The sequence below is a fragment of the Natator depressus genome, chromosome 1, assembly GCF_965152275.1.
Source record: "Natator depressus isolate rNatDep1 chromosome 1, rNatDep2.hap1, whole genome shotgun sequence".
NCBI lineage: Eukaryota > Metazoa > Chordata > Testudines > Cheloniidae > Natator > Natator depressus.
Genome location: NC_134234.1, coordinates 210,010,055 through 210,027,527, shown reverse-complemented (window position 1 = coordinate 210,027,527; position 17,473 = coordinate 210,010,055). Strand labels below are relative to the sequence as shown.

Below are 17,473 nucleotides of genomic sequence, written 5' to 3'. Positions count from 1 at the left end.
GCTCTGCTAAGTGACAGCTAGAATTGGGTGGGGACATGGCAACTCTCTACAAGGGTGTACATAGCTAGCGGGAGAGGAATTGTTCTTGGGTGGGCTCGGGGTGGGGTATAATCAGGAGTAATGGGATGAAATGGAGCAAAAGGGGGAACAATTTAAATTGAATATCAGGAGCTGTTTGCTACCATTGAGCTCTATTAAACTCCTAATTAGACTCTACTAATTAGACTCCCCAGAGAAGTGGTGGAAGCCCTATTGCCTAAATCATGTAAAATTAGGCCTGGACAAAGCCCAAGAGAACATACTATAGGGAACTATTCTGCCCTGGCTGGGGACCAGACGTGAACTGTGCTAATAGGTCTATTCCTGCTTTAATGTATGGGTTCTGCGGAGCGTCTTGCTGTGAGGACAGGGAGATGCGGATAATGCTCCCCGCGAGCAGAGAGGAGGCTGCAGGTGAGCTGTGGCTGGATCATGAACATGTGGCAGGGTCACTTATATGACTTGGGGGGATTCCAGGTTTTTGAAAGGAAAAAATCTAGGGCACAAATTGCTCTCTGAGGTGCTGGAGGGTGTTAGGCATCTGGTGGGGGATTTTCTGCCCCATCGCTCCCGTTACCAGGGAAGCAGTGATTAGCAGAGGTTATGTGGGATACCTGGCCCCTCAAAGAGTGGCGCCACAAGTGGCTGCTTGGGTATTTTGTGCCTCTGGCCCCAGACACAGGGAGAGATGACTCCTGTTGGAAGGATGGTTCCAGGTGGTATCTCTGAACTCTGCTGGGGGAGGGCAGGTGGCACATTAACCTCCCAAATGATTTCCCCTGCTCTCCACCATTTCCCATCCCTGCCTCATTTGTGTGAGTCAGCAGTGGTGGAATCTAGTGTAACCTCTTCCTTCTGGCTCTGCCTTTGAATCACCAAGTCTCCTCTCTTCCTTTGCTCATGCCTGACTTGTTTGTCCTGTTCTGCAGCCCCCCTTTTCCTCTTGGCTGTGTGGGGGCTGGTCTCTCATGCTCCAGAAGGGTCTCAGGGGAGCAGCTGTCCTGACAGGCTCCTCTCCAGAGCTGCAGTGTGCACTGGATGGTTATTGTGGTTGGGTCCTTTTTTACCTCTACTCTTCCCCAAGAATCATTAGCAATGAGCTTGAGATGAGCTGCCCTCAATTCATAGTGACAGCTCACGCTAACGAGGCCTCTGTTCCTCTGTCACGTGGCCTGTCTCACTCCTGACCCCTCCCTTCAGCCCCCTTGGCAGCTTTTCACTTTAGCTTAGATTTTCTTTTTTTATTGTTACACACACAGATGGACTCTCAGCTCTTCCACTCCAAGAGAGACAGGGAAGCGGGTTGGATGCAATGGATGAGAGGACATGGAGAGATGAGGAGCGAGAAGTTGGGGGACAGAATTTCTGAATGAAAGGGTGTAACACTCATCTCCTCTCCATTGAATTAAGGGTAGCCAGACAAAGAATCTTCAGCCCCAGCAGCCTTTGTATCTCCCCTTTGGCCCTGCACTAACCACAGGTTCTCTCACTCCCCTCTATGGCTGGGTGCATATATTCTTTGCATCCACTCTTCCCTCTTCCACATGCCCAAGAAAACCTGAAGACAATATTCTGTTCTTGGAACAATTTCTCTCCTGTACTCTCCTCCATTTAGCCGTATTTCCCATTCCCTTGTTCTCTGTTTCCAAGGCGACTGCCGCTTTAAGAGTTTGTCTACACCTAGTGGCTCACTCTCTCCTGCTCCACAGTTAGAGATGGGATCCGATGATCGCTACATCAGTCATTTCCATGGCATCCAATGATGATGTCCCATCTCTGGATGGGGGTTCATTTAAGGTAGGGCACAAGGGACTGACACAGGAAAGCTCTTCACACTTACATCCTTGCAGTATAATTTGACTTGATCTTTTCCAGCAAGCTGCTATCCCAAAACAGTTTGGAGAGTAAAATGGCATGCTTGCTGGGATAACTAGGAGAGGGAGGAAAATATTCAGAGATAAGGCAAGATAGAAAAGTCATGTTCAGCTGAGGTTTGAGGTTTTAAGATGGATAGATAAAGAGGTGGAGGCCATTCCAGAAAACAGAAGCTGCAGAGGAGAAGGATCTTCTATGAATAGTGGTGCGGTTGTGTAGTGGGAAGGATGGGAGGCTGCCATATGGCAAGCAAAAAACCTGTGGAACCTACTGCCACAATATGTTATTGAGGCCAAGAGCTTCATAGGATTTAAAAAAGGATTATTTATTTATATAGATTATACCATTTGAAGTTACAATATCTATCCTTATGCTTCAGGGCATAACTATCTCCATCTGAAAGCGGTCAGAAAGAAACTTCCCTATGGGTAGGTTATTCCAAAATTGTCCATTAGGGGGTTTCCTGCCCCTTCCTCTGAAGCCTCTGCTACTGGTCATTGTCAGAGACAGGATTCTGGACTAGATGGACCACTGTGCTGATCTAGACTGGCATTTCCTGTGTTGCTAGAAAGTGGGGAAAGGGATAGAGAGATTGGCTGGAGCAAGTCCATGGAGTGTTTTAAAAGCAAGGAGAGTGTTTTGGGTTTTTTTAAACTGAATCCTGAAACAAAAGAGAGCTAATGAAGCAATCTGAAGACGGAGGTGATGTGGTCAGGCTTCCTCGTAGCTGTGAGAAGATAGGCAGCAGCATTCTGCCCATGCTGGAGTCAGAGCAATGGGACTTGGGGATGCCAGCCAGAGACAAGGGAGCTGCAGTAATCATAGCAAGAGAATCTGAAGGGCTGGGTGAGGGTTTCAGCAGAGGCTGAGCGGAGGCAGTGACATTCAAGGGCAATGCTGCAGGGGGTCATTCAGCAGATTTTCAGGCTGATGGGCTGTATGAGGAGGAGGAGAAGACTTTAGAGTAAAGAATGATGCCAAAGTTACTGACTGTGAAATCAAATGGAAGTTCTGGGTTTAGCCGGGAAATGTACTAGAGGATGTTCCTCTTGCCCAGGAGAAGCACATCTGACTTAGCTGGTAGAAGGTGAGACAAAAACTACAAATTTTTTTAGTCAAAACAGAAAGGGAACATGGAGACAGAGAGTGTATTACAGGCTGTCAGAAGATATTTACAGATTAGTATAATCAGCATAAAGCTGACAGATGAAGTGCAGTTCTGCTATGAAAATTGACTGGATACATGGATCGCAGGGCTCCATATTCATTGTCTCTCATTGATTGCAGATCAAAAGAGCTCATTTTGGAAGTAAATTTTGTTTCCTAATTGTTAACTCTGAAAGCTCAGCCTGGGCTCTGAGAATCAAGCTGGGTTGTTTTCTTCTCACACATCACCAGTAATAAAGATTCTGCAAGGCAAATTTTTCCCTCAGTGAGAGTTGTCTCAGCTTAGGGTACATCTACACTACAGCACAAACAGCACAGCTACAGTGCTACTGCAGCACTGTAGTGTACGCTTCCTACATCAACGGAAGGCATTTTTCTGTTGGTGTAGTAACAAGCTACTGCCTTGAGAGGCGGTAGCTAGGCCAATAGAAGATTTCTCCCTTGGACTTAACTGTGTCTACAATGGGGATTAGCTCAACCTCACTACATTGCACAGGTGCAAAATTTTTCACAGCCCTGAGAATATTGCTAGATAGACCTAAGTTTTTGGTATAGACCAGATCTCAGTTGTCTTCAGAGGGTTTAAAGAGGTATAACTGACTGGAACTTAGTAAAAGATTCTGTGGATGACGCACAAGATGGAATATGCTCCAGTTCCCTCTCTCTGAGCTGTGTTGTCTCTGCAGGCTGAACAGAAAAAGAATGTGCCATATTTCACATTTCAGATTACAGAGCACTTTGGATACGGGCAAAGATACACTGCTCAGGAGGGTAGAAGTAGATGGAAAATAGCAGAGAATGGAACCTAGTGGTACCCAAGGAGAAGTTTCTGCACAAAAGTGGAATGACAGCTAGGGACAAAAAGGGGTGTTATTTGATAGGCAGGCACAGAACAGTAGAGTAGTAATAATAAATAAATATTTTGCCCTTCTAAAGCGCTGTCCATCCAAAGAACTTAAAGTGCAACATCCTGACAGGATCTGAGACCCCTGAATAGCTAGGGAAGTGACTCAGGGAGATGGACAGAACAATGTTGAAGCCTGCAGTGAAGGCCTGCAGGCCAACAAACAGAGGAACTGGTTAAGTGCACAGAGGAGAGTCATTTCTGTGCTGTGTCCAGGCTGAAATCTGTTCAGGATAAGGATGTGTGAAAGGTACTTGGAGAAAAAACAGGTTCCTCATGCATTTTGCTGGGAGAGGGAAATTTAGTGATGGGATTGCTGGGAATGTAAGTCAAGGACAAAAGAGAGTTTGACAGTGATAGATTTGTGGAAAGTACTAGAGGAAAAAGACTTGTTGACAATGGCAATAATATAAGGAATTCATTTGGGGAGATAGGACCAAAATATAGAAGAGGGAAGAGAGTCAAGAAAGAAGTGGTTTTCTCAAGGCACTTGGTGCTGCTGGAAGCTGCTGTGGAGAGAAGAAGGAGAGCATCAATGTAGAGGCCTGCACAGGGTACATAGTCCCTATGACTGAAGGAGTCAGAGATGGAGAGGACTTCAAAGGAAAGAAGTTCAAAGGTGGCATCAACATGCATGTCATATCTCCAGTGACATTATATCGGAGGAGAAGAAACTGCTGAGTGTGGTAAAGTCATAGATCTGGGAGGGGAGGGAGTTATCAGATGTGATAGACCACAGAGAATTTGAGAGGGCTGAAGAAAGAGAAGAGTTTGAAGGAGAGAATGAATTTGAATCCACCTGAGTTTTGGTGTGACAGCAATAACAGCTCCTCATTGGAGGGCTGAGTCTGACCGAAGAGGGAAGTGAGAGGGCTGGGCTGGGTGGGAGTGGGAGGAGCAGAAAGAAGTCCAGGAGGGTATCCTAGTTCTACATGTTCGTAGCCTTGTCTGGTTCTTTCATTTTCATGAAATTCAAAACTTAACTTATAGGCAAATCATCAATACATGCTAGATTACTGCTCACTTGTGAGAGAGTTTAGTATCCTGAGAACCTAACAAATAGTTAACATTACTAACCAATTAAACAGCGTCTTAATTGATTTACTAATGTCTGTTCATCTCATCACTTACCAATTTATGTGAATACTTTGACCTTCATGTCATTTCCCAATCACAACAAGAGAAACTCTAATGGTAACTAGATTTATTAACTGCCAATAAATGTGATTACTAGTACAGAATATTTCAGCTCAGTGTATCAATTTTCAACATCTGTGTTACTCAGTATGCAGTTTTCCTAACACTACCATACTCAGTTTCAGTAAATTTTATCTGTGGGTCTTGGGAAACTACATTCATGGGTGGACAGTAAACAGACCAAAGCCAACATTTTCAAAAGTGTTAGGTTTTAGACACCTCCATTTTTGGTTGCCCAATTTGAGGCACTCTGGGCTTGGCCTTCTGGCATGCTAACCACTGACAACTCTGAGAACCGAGAGGGCTCAGCAAAAAAATCTAAAAATCAGGGCTAAGTTGGCAAAAGTTGGGCACACAAAATCAGAGGCATCTCTTGGAAAATGTGGCTATTTTACTCTTAATTTATGTGAGCCCTTATGCTTGTTATAAGGGAATCCCCTTTTTTGTGGATTGGTGTTAACAAAACACTGATGAACAGCAAAGGAATTACTTACCAATCAAATCCATAGAGCTAGTCCACGATCTTCAAAAGTGACTAGCAAACTTGGGTGCCTCAATTTTTGTGTGCCCACCTTGAGACACTTTCAAAGGTCCTGATTTTCCAGAGGATGGATGTGCAGCGCTTCCTGAAAATCAGGACACCATTTAAGGTGTCTCAAGTTGGGCACCAAAAAGTCAAAGTACCCAGAGTCACTAATAGAACTGGAAAATCTTGGCCTCTCTCCTATGGCAGCTCTTTTTCAGGCCCAACAAACTTCCCTGGGGAATTGATTTATGTCTAGAGCAATTATTAATTATAGTTCATATTATTAATTGTCTCCACCAAATTAGAATACTGGCTCCAAATACAGATACTAATATAAGGATAAAGACGTGCTATCCCCTGAATGATGCTGTTTGCATGTTGATCTGGCCCCCACAAACACATCTCAGTGTCTTGGCTGTTCCAGCTGTTGTGCGCTGTTTCTTCAGGAAAACACTGTTGTTCATCCTTTGCAGATGGCCTATCAGGAAGAGCTTGTTAATTGAAGAGTCTTCTTTGCTTCTTGGAGATTTTTTGTTGATGTTAGTTAAAGTTCATTGTACATAGGCACAAGTCTTTGTTGCTTCCGTCTTTCCTGGTTGCTATGAAAACTCTAGGCCAGGCCTCTTTTGGGTAGAGTTATTTGAGCAATGTGTCAGGTTAGTGGTTCCACACTTTCTTGGAGTGTCTCATGTGCAAAATAAAGTGGATAAGATTTTGACCATGACTAACTGCCTTTCTATTGTGGTGGAGGTGTCTTTATCAAGCTTGTTGGTGGGCAGCATTGGCACACAAACAATACTGGTAATTGAGAAATCTCTTTTCTTAAAACTTTTTTTCATATCTTCAGTTTAACTTGGTAAAATTTAATGCTGCATGAGATCCCATCGGTGTCAGTAGTTCATTTATATGAATGCCTTGAAAGTCCATTTACAAATGACCTCCCCCCCACCCCGTACTTCTTGTGTATCTCCCACCAAAAGTCCACTCTCTTTTTATGCCCCTGCAGCCCTGCTTCCTCACATACCATTCCCAAGCCACAAGCATAAGGCCCATGTGTGCAGTGAGGTGTGGTGAGGTAGAGGGACCCCAACAAGGGTCATAAAGTCTGTAGGGATGGTGTGACTCCTGACTAGCCTCATGAGTATCACCTGGAAAGTCACGTGTTGATCCAGGTGGAGTGTATTACAGTGCACTTCCTAAGGTCTGTAGGTTCTCTTCCTAAGGCTCTTGGGAGCATTAGTGATTCTCCACTGCTGCAGACCTCAGGGAGTCAGGAGCAAAGGAGGAAGCACCATCTTTGTCCCCAGCTTCTTTCATTCCCCAATTCCTTGCTTTAACTATCTTTAAAACTAAGGACATTCTCATCCACAAAAAACATAGCAAAAACAAGGTAAGGTTGGAGGCACATGTCAGTGGTTTGAGTGGGTATTACTGTTCAGGAATAGTAGAGTTAAAAATAAAACAAAACAAACATCTGTCCATTATTAGAAAGCCAGGGAATGTTGTTTTTTTCAAACAAGGCATCCAAGCTACCTTAACTCTGCTCCATTGTGATGCCATAAAAAACATTAAAAAAAACTTACTATCTTCTCCATCCATAACAAAGAGCTTCACTTACCAATGACCACAAAAAACAGAATGCCTCAGTCTTTCATACGTAGTGGTTGGGCTGTCTCGTGGCTTCCTTTACTGCCAGATATGGTACATGTACAAGAATTTTCCATATACCTGATTAGACAAGTAGCATACTGAAGGCAATCATTTCCCACTCTTCATAAAGGGCCTGATCTCATGATATGTTATGGGCACCTGTGATTTCAGGTGGCAGCCAATTAAGCAAGTGTTATTAGACACAGAGATATCATGTCTCCATATATAAACCTCATGTGAAAAGAGCAAAAGTTAGAGCAGTGACAAACCATCACACTTAGTTTTGGAGACATGTATGCATGAAATAAATTATAAAACCAATGTTCTGGGGTGCACATTTTTGATAGTCCAGAAACAAAAAAGGGAAGATGGTAGACTGGCTTTCCTGTGGAGGCAGAGTTAGTGTGGTGTGGCGGTAGAGTAGGGTCCTTATTTAAAAAGTGCAGCCTTAAACTCTGCAGTTCCTGGTTTTCTAACATTGGGGGGGGGGTATTTAACTAAATAATTCCTGATGGGAGCTCTGCACTCATTCTACTGATACATACCTGTGACCTTAACTTTACCTTAAGAAATGGAGAGAACAGAAAGCTAAATACTTTTACTTGAATTTCCATCTTTGACAGGGTTACTGGTCTAGTGGCAAAGGGGAAGCAGTAAATGTGATATATCGTGATTTTATTAAGGCTTTTGACACTGTCCCTCATGACAGGTTTCAGAGTAGCAGCCATGTTAGTCTGTATCCGCAAAAAGAAGAGGAGTACTTGTGGCACCTAAGAGACTTACAAATGTATTTGAACATAAGCTTTCGTGAGCTACAGCTCACTTCATTGGACATCCGATGAAGTGAGCTGTAGCTCACAAAATCTTATGCTCAAATAAATTTGTTAGTCTCTAAGGTGCCACAAGTACTCCTCTTCTTTTTGTCCCTCATGACATTCTCATAAGCATTCTCATACGCAAATGTGGTCTAGATGAAAATACTATAAGGTGGGAGAGCAACTATTTGAAAGACCGTACTCAAAGTGTAGTTATCAATTGTTCGCTCTCAAACTGGGAGGGCGTATCTAGTGGGGTTCCGCAGGGGTATGATCTGGGTCCAGTACTTTTCAATATTTTCATTAATGATTTGGATAATGGAACGGAGAGTATGCTTATAGAATCTGCGGATGAAACCAAGCTGAGAACGCTTGCTATCACTTTGGAGGGCAGGATTAGAATTCAAAATGACTTTGACAAATTAGAAAATTAGTCTGAAGCCAACAAGATGAAATTCAATAAAGACATGGAAAATACCACATTTAGAAAGAAAAATCAAATGCACAGCTACAAAATAGGGAATAATTGGCTAGGTGGTAGTACTGCTGTAAAGGGTCTAGGGTTTATAGTGGATTACAACTGAATATGAGTCAACAATGTGATGCAGCTGCAAAAAAGGCTAATATAATTCTGGAGTCTATTAACAGAAGTGTACTTTGTGAGACATGGGAGGTAATTTTCCTGCTCTATTTAGCACTGGCCAGGCCTCGGCTGGAGTACTATGTCCAGTTCTGAACACCATACTTTAAGAAAGATTTGCACAAATAGGTGAAAGTCCAGAGAAGAGCAACAAAAATGATAAAAGGTTTAGAAAACCTGACCCTTGAGGAAAGGTTAAAAAAACTGGGCATCCTGAGAAAAGAAGACTGAGGGGGGACCTGATAACAATCTTCATATATGTTAAGGGCTGTTATAAAGAGGACAGTGATCAATTGTTCTCCATGTCCTCGGAAGGTAGGACAAGAAGTAATGGGCTTAATCTGCAACAAGAGAGATTTAAGATAAAAATTAGGAAAAACTTTCTAACTATAAGGGTAGCTAAGATCTGAAATAGGTTTCTAAGGGAGGTTGTGTTGTGGAGTCCCCATCACTGGAAGGTTTTAAGAACAAGTTGGACAAACACCTGTCAAGGATGGCCTAGGGTTTGCCTCAGCCCAGGGGGCTGGACTAGATGACCTGTTGAGGTCCCTTCGAGTCCTGTATTTCTATGATTCTTTTATGTCTCCTTTGCAGGTATTTTACAAGCTTTGTCCCTGAAATTTTGTTTATTAAATTTGGAATTCACTGGTGAAAGTCATGCTAATTTGAGTTACTTTATTGTTATTTTCATTAAAACTATTTTACTCTTTCATACTTCTTTGCCTTAAAATGTAGCTGCTCAGCTTCATTATGAAACATAATAGAAATGGGCATATAAAATACACTGGTGTATGTAAATGTTAAAATGTATGTATATTCAATCTAAAATGCTGGTAAATATTGTTTATTTTGGGAGGCCTATGGTGTCCTCTTTGCGGTGAGCTGGGTATATCGGGGGATTATAGTCTGATGGGTGATTGGGGGTTAGGAATGGAAAGCATATGGAGGTCCGGGATGGAAAGGTGAAGATCCATATCAAGTACCATGATTATTTCAGGACACTTATACAAAATTAGTAATAAAAAACAAGGGAATGGGCCTGAAACCTGGCCCTTAGAGGCAGTGAGGGGTGGGAGGGTGGAGAGTGCACTTTTGGCTGCCCATGCAGTATGTGCCATCATAGGGCCAGTTATCAACCCTGCTGCTTTTCACAAGCATTAACATTCACATTACAAATAGTTTTAAAAGTCCTGTCGCACTTTTTGCAGCAGTGGATTGTTCTTGGTCAAATTCCAACCAAAGTAATTACATTCTACCTCCCTAAAATTCTCCTTGCAGCCATGTCTGGGTACAATGTTCTTCAGTTGTGTCCTGAAGTCTTGCATGGTGGTGGTGTGCACTGTTAAACGGTTGTTTAGTTCTTTCCCAGATACCCGCATTTCACTGCAGATGAAGCAACTCCTTTCTGTACAAACCTGTGTTTAAAAGGAAAGTGCTATCATTCTGAGAATGAAAGGAACAGGAGAGATGTAAAATATTTTATTGTAACGCTTGGCTCACATTCTGCTTTCACTTACATTATTTGAACTGGTTCCTACTTGCCTGAGCTGGTTAAACTCCTTTGATTTGCTTCTTCCTGACTAATTTTATCTCGTTGGATATGAAAAACAATTCTTTTATCTTTCTTGCAGGTGGGAAGGAAGAAGAGCCATTCTGTGGCTTTGCTTCTTTGCCAGATGTCGCTGCTTTTCTCTCCACCCATCCCAGGTGTTCACACGTTCGGGGACTGGCTGATCAGGAGTGTTTGTTGGGAATTTTCTGTCAGAATCACCTGCCAACAGAAAATGGCATTTTTGCAAAAACAAAATTTTCCATGAGGAAATTTCAGTTTTGCCAGAAAATTTGAATTTTCTGTTGAGAAATTCAAAATGATGTTGCCTTGCCTGCCTGGGGAACTCTTGTCAATTTCACTTTCCACCCCCAGGGAGAAAGTAAAATTGACAGGAGCCTTCCAGGCAGGCAGCTGGCAGCTCAACACATCCCATTTTGGTTCTCCTGAAATGGATGTTTCCTGGAAATTCCTTCTCATAAAAGAGCTGTTTATTAATTATTATTATTATTATTACTGTTCATCTAGTTCAGGATGAAAAAAGGTTCAAAAATGCATAATTTTTATGGGAATAAATTTCCATTTCAAGCCAGCTCTACGAATCAGTGCCTACTCACCTCCATGCTCTTGCTTCTCTGCTTAGAGAGGTAATTTCTAGAGGAGCTATTTAGTACGTCCTCAGTTCAGCAGCATGCTTAAGTGTGTGCCTGGTGTTCAGCACGTCAGTACACATGTTCACTTGGTGTATTTGAACGGGGCCTATATCTCGGTGATGCAGTTAAAAGCAAGGGAATATGATGGTCAGACAAATCAGTCTAATTTTTTTGGTGTATTATTTTTGAAATAGCTTTTTCCACATCCTCTGTCACTAGGTTGCCTCCCTCATTCAGTAAGGGGCCCACACTTTCCTTGACCACCTTCTTGTTGCTAACATACCTGAAGAAACCCTTCTTGTTCCTCTTAACATCCCTTGCTAGCTGCAACTCCAAGTGTGATTTGGCCTTCCTAATTTCACTCCTGCATGCCTGAGCAATATTTTTATACTCCTCCCTGGTTATTTGTCCAATCTTCCACTTCTTGTAAGCCTCTTTTGTGTGTTTAAGATTAGAAGGATTTCACTGTAAGCCAAGCTGGTCGCCTGCCATATTTACTATTCTTTCCACACATCGGGATGGTTTGTCCCTGTAACCTCAATAAGGATTCTTTAAAATACAGCCAGCTCTCCTGGACTCCTTTCCCCCTCATGTTATTCTTCCAGGGGATCCTGCCCATCAGTTCCCGGAGGGAGTCAAAGTCTGCTTTTCTGAAGTCCAGGGTCCATATTCTGCTGCTCTCCTTTCTTCCTAGTGTCAGAATCCTGAACTTGACCATCTCATGGTCACTGCCTCCCAGGTTCCCATCCACTTTTGCTTCCCCTACTAATTCTTCCCAGTTTGTGAGCAGCAGGTCAAGAAGAGCTCTGCCCCTAGTTGGTTCCTCCAGCACTTGCACCAGGAAATTGTCCCCTATACTTTCCAAAAACTTCTTGGATTGTCTGTGCACTGCTGTATTGCTCTCCCAGCAGATATCAGGGTGATTAAAGTCTCCCATGAGAACCAGGGCCTTAATAAATCTTAATAAATCATGAGATTTTTTAAAAATAATGAAAACGGTGTTTCTCTTATTTGCCTTCTGGCTTGTGAGCTTTTAGGGGTCATGTTTTCAAGCATGTCTCTCCAACCCTGAGAGGTGATCACTTGCTGTTTAAAATAAATGAATGCTGAGATTCTCACATCATCACGTCACCTCCCAGAGCTGAGGATTTAAGAAAAGACTCACGATCAGATAACGAGAGTTGGTGACACAGAGTAAGTAATGTACCAGACTGTCCCACCCCAAAGAGACAGAGGCTCTGTATTTATCCCCAGAGTGAGTGCAGTGCTGGGATCATCCCTGACAGCATGCCTCCTGCCCTGAGCTGGAGGGGCCAAAGCAGAGTTCATGTTGAAAGGTCCATTTAGTCCTGGGCCTCTGCGCCAGGATGGCCAACAAAGGGTCTGATTAGTTTCAGGGATAGCAGAGGTTTTGCCATTTGGGCACCTGTCCCAGAAGACACTGGACTGAGACCCAAATGAGAGCAACTTTCATTCTTGACTGACCTAGGGCGGGATTGGAACCAGTGATCTAGGAAAGGCTCCAACCCTGTCCCCAAGCCCCCAGACTCATCAAACTCCCTCAGCTCCTGGCTTGCAACTGGTGACCTAGAGGTGAAAGGCCCCGTATCTTCTTCCCAGTTGCTCCAACTATCCAAGCCTGTTCTCCATGCCACCTAGCTCTGATTTATGTGCATATGCAGTTGCAGAAATCTTTCACATTTCACCTCCAAGGAGCTTGTGATGTCACACAGGCCCCAGGGAAGCCATGCTCCTAGGGAAAGCAATAGGCCTAGCATCATCCCCACTTTATAATTGTGGTGGCAGAGGCACAGAGATGCTAATTGACTTGCCCAAGGCAACATACTGCACCAACAGCAGAGCAAAGGTCTCCTGACTCCAAGTCTTGTTTCTTATTCACTGCACTACTCTTCCTTCCCCCTGCTCACTGAATAATCCATGTTGCACTTTATCACTCCCTCATGACTGACTGAGATTTCCTGGCTTCATTCATTGGCTCTAGTGGCAGGGGATGTGACTTTCCCCACCTCCATCCTGACACATACAGCCTGCCGCTTTCTAGAGAAGGTTAGAAAAGAGCTGGGCCAGGTGTTCTTTGGGTCACATCCTTCATCTCCAGTGATTCATCTGATATGACTGTTGTTAAGGGAGTGTAATCTAGAGGCATGAGGAGTCAGAGTGCCTGGGTTCTGCTTCTGGCTTAGTTACTCTCACTCTTTGCCTTGGGCAAGTCATTCAATCCCTTGCATCAGTTGCCCCATCAGTGCAGTACAGCAAATAAGACTGACCTACCCCATAGGAGAGTAGTAGGAGGCTTAATTAATTTTTTTGAAAACCCCTTTGAAATCTACTGATGAAAGGTATTGTAGGAGTCTAAATTACTACTCTGGCATTGTGGTGGGGCTCAGAGCTGTGGAGAAGGTAGCATCAGTGGCACTGAACACTTTGATCATTGAAGAGCCTATATCCTCTTATATAAAAGTTGGGGTTTTAACCCCAGTGTCCTGGCCAAAGTCCATTTTGGGGCATTTCGTTCTGCTGACCTAAATTCCCTGGGATAAGGGATTCTTCTTCACTTCTTGTCTTAATGTGTTGCACATGGTTGCTGTGCGCTTTTAACAGACTGCCATATTTCTGTAGTGGGTTGGTGGTGGTCCCCCCTCTGGGTCTGTGGGAAGCCACTTCGCCTCACGACGTCCCTGTGTGTCACCCACTGTTGGGGAATTAGCAGGGCCACATATAGCCTGGGGCTCTGGCCTGCAGTCAGGGCAGAGTAGCAAACACAGTTAGGATAGCCCAAGCCCTTAGTCATGGCAGGACAACAAGAGTCAGCTCTGGCCAGTCCTCAGCTCCGCAGTGGCCCACGGCAGTCTCCCTGCTCGGGAGCAGGCTGGAGGCGTCTGGTTCCTTCGGCGGCTGCAGCCCAACTGAGGTCCCAGACCCTCCTTTTATACTTCCTGGCTCCGTCCACCAGGGCTCAGTGAGTGGTCCCTCCTCCTCTGGGTCCATGGGAGACCACTCTGCCTCACTACACTACCCAAGAGGTGACTAATTTCAGTGAAATTAAATTGCCCCCGGATGTCTTTCGGTATATTTGTAAAGCACTGTGGGATCCTTCGTGATGAGACTCCAGAGAAAAGTAAGGAGGGGCTGAAGCCCACACTGTCACCTCAAATTAAATTATATCTTCTGAACAAGCTTTTCCCCTTACAATCTCTTCCTCCTCCTTTCTGTCTTGTTTCTAGTCCCCTCTGCAGTTCCTATGATGCATCAGGTGAGTCGCACCGCCAACAGCATCACATTGTCCTGGCCACAGCCAGACCAGCCCAATGGAGTCATCCTGGACTACCTGTTACGCTATTTCGACAAGGTGAGTGGAGGGCAATGGAAAAGAGACTGCCCTACTGTGTGCATTAGTGGGGGGACATGGAGAAGGGAAAGGGAAATCTCTCTAGATTGGGGATACAGCTGAGAACTGAGGTGAGCAAGGGGAAGAAGGGTACTTCCAGTGCAAAGAAAGGGGAATCTGTGGCAAAAACTGGGATTGCAAATGTATTTTTCATCCAATATTTTCTCTTTTGTATTTCCCAGACTGATAGAACCAAATGGTGTGGACCAGTAGAGGGGAGAACTCTAGCTGAGTTCATCCCTGGGATTAGATTAGATCTTTCGGAAGAGTTTAGGGATGCCAGATGCAAAGATGATAAAAGGAACTGGAGTTCCAGAAATGATACATCTTTGAGGGGATGGGCTCATTTTCAGCAGGAACACTCCCATTATGCCCTCACAGAGGGAAATCCCATGGGACATACTGGCATCTCCAGCCAAGGGTGGATAGAAATCTCTCTGTACCTGTAAAAAACCCTTTGCGGATTAATGCTAGGAACTGTCCATTGCCACTCAGACTCAGTTGGCACTGGGTCCTGTTCTGCTTGGGTGTGTGCTACAGGAGTTTGGAATATGGGATGGTGCCAGCTCACACCTGCCATTCATTAGGCAGCATGTCGATCCATTATAGGCTGGCAGATGGGACACAATAGTTGTTTTCCACCCACATCAGTCATGACTCCTAACTGGAGGTTGGTGGTTGCAGGGCAAGATGTCTGGAGGAGAATTCAAGCCTCATCTCTGCTCTTCCACTGGAACACATTGCACAGTTGTTCAGTACAGGTCCTTCCTCTGGTTGTAAGGGTGTCTTGTAAATGGTAGTGCCAATTCCAGCAGGTTGTCCTATGGAGCACTACATATGCTGTTGCAATGGATTCTGGAAAGGGAGTGGCTGAGTTTGGTGGGCATAGGAGGTAATGTTCCAGGACAAGTTGGGAGATTATTGAGATGAATAGCATCTCACCAGGGCCCCATCGGAAGATACACCACCCGTCCATGTCCTAGCTCTTTACACTCATCTTCCTCACTCTTAACCAAATCACACTTTTCCTTTTCCCTTACTACTCACTTCCTTTAAGGTCAGGAATGAGGGGCATTGGCAGAGCTGGGTGGGGAGACTAGGACTGGAGTACTGGGGGGGAGGGGGCTGCAGGGCAGGATCGAGGGGCATTGTACAGGGAACCTAGGATTATTTGCTGAAGAGTTTCATCTGTAGCTGGGGTCTCACATTTGTCATCTCCTCTGATTGGCATTGGCTTGTAGGCAGAAGATGAGGATAACTCATTCACCATAACCAGTGAGACCAACATGGCCACCATCTCAAACCTGAGCCCAGGCAAGATCTATGCCTTCCAGGTGCGAGCCAGGACAGCTGTGGGTTACGGGCCATATAGTGGCAAGATGTATTTCCAGACCCTGGTGGGAGGTGAGTGATGCACTTGCATGCACTCTCGAACTGGTACCTGCACGCACACACTCACACCTCTCATGCTCACACATGCCTGTACACATGCCCACTAGCTCATGCTCCCAAACCCCCTTGCCCTCGCACTCCTATTCACATAATACACTTGTATCCAACTCTTTTTCATGCTTGAAGACCCACAAAGGCCTTCACAGGTGCATGTTTGCAAAAGATCACAAACCCATATGATCACCCACACAAACTTCATGCACCTGTGTGCAATCTCGAGCATACCTGTTACTCAGGCTTTTGGTACATCTACATCCTTAGTCCCTTGCACTCTTGTGCAAATGCCCATCAGGACTGGAGTGTGTTAGCAGCTGTAGGGGAGCCCAGTACCGCATTGCACAGGGGATCGCAGTTCAGACCAGTCACAGTTCAGTGCTCTGCAATGGTCTGGTGGAAATCAGGCCCCAGAGCATCCAGACAAAACCTGCTTTTTGGCAGGTTCAGCCTCCATTCATGGAGGGAGCTGTGTATCACCTGTGACAGCTCTGGGCGTGGATCAAAGGGGCTGGGTCAGGGCGACCTCTTCATACATCTCTCCTGTGAGCTGAAGGAAGGGGAGAGGTTGGCCCCGGGAACCAAGGTGCCAGATGGATTACACTCAGGTGGCTGCTCAGGAGTCAGTGGATCCAGGCAAGCGGGGAGCAGGGGAGGCAGAAGGGGATAGGAGGGGCTGTGGGATTTCCAGGGGGAGGAAGGGAGGCATTGGAGACAGAGAGATTGAAGGGGGTAATGGAAGAGTTAATTGGAGGGTGTTGCGGTATCAGGGTTTGACTGCGGGATCTAGGGGAGGCTGGAATAGTTCTCTGGGTGGATTCTGGCTGAACTGGTAGGAGACTATGACAGCCCTTGTCCTCTGTATGTGTGTGTCTCTCCTTTGCCAGGCGAACGCTCGGAAGTGGTTCAGGACCGGCTGCCACTTATCGTGGGCTCAGCACTCGGTGGTCTGGCCTTCTTGGTAATTGCCGCCATTGCCATCCTTGCCATCATCTTCAAGAGGTGAATTCCTTCCCCTCCTCATGCCCAGCACTTGCACCCCAGCCAGTGGAGCCCCCCCCCACCTAAACCCATCCCTCTGGAAACCCAGTTCCACTGTACATTCATCCAAACCCCCATGAGCTCCCATCTTGCTCTGCATCTCCCTAAGGGGGATCCAACCCCACTGCTCCTAATTGAGGACCAAATCCATTGGAAATACTCCCATTGATGTCACTGGGAATTGGATGGGCCTCAAGTGAAAACAAAAGGGAAGCTTAAAACTAGTGACCACAAGGTGTTTGCCTGCAGCACAGTAAAGAATGGACTTGTAGATTAAAATTTTAGGCCAACAAACTCTAGGGAATGAAAAAATCTAGTGAATAAAAACTGATGGGAGGAAGTATTAAAATCCGCTGATGTAGAAGGTGCCTGGGGAGTCTGAAAATACCCTCTAATTAAGATCCTAGGAATTATAGCTCGTCTGAAAAACAAGAATACAAGGAGTGCAGCCCACGTGGCTCCAGGAAGGACTGATTCAAAGATAATAAGGTAGGTTTAAAGAAAGCACTGTAGAAAAAGAGAAGTCAAATAAACAATTTGCAGGGAAAAGAGAAAAGTAGCA

General features: G+C 45.0%; 1 protein-coding gene across 2 annotated transcripts in view; it reads left to right on the top strand.

The window, feature by feature from the left end:
• The window catches only part of LOC141974762 (ephrin type-B receptor 5), a 128,515-nt gene that overhangs the window by 101,353 nt on the left and 9,689 nt on the right, over positions 1 to 17,473 (top strand). For both annotated transcript variants that reach the window (XM_074934737.1, XM_074934738.1), the window contains 3 exons: positions 14,261 to 14,385; positions 15,666 to 15,828; positions 16,758 to 16,872. In XM_074934737.1, the coding sequence (XP_074790838.1) occupies positions 14,261 to 14,385; positions 15,666 to 15,828; positions 16,758 to 16,872 (403 nt within the window). The remainder of the gene's footprint in view (positions 1 to 14,260; positions 14,386 to 15,665; positions 15,829 to 16,757; positions 16,873 to 17,473) is intronic.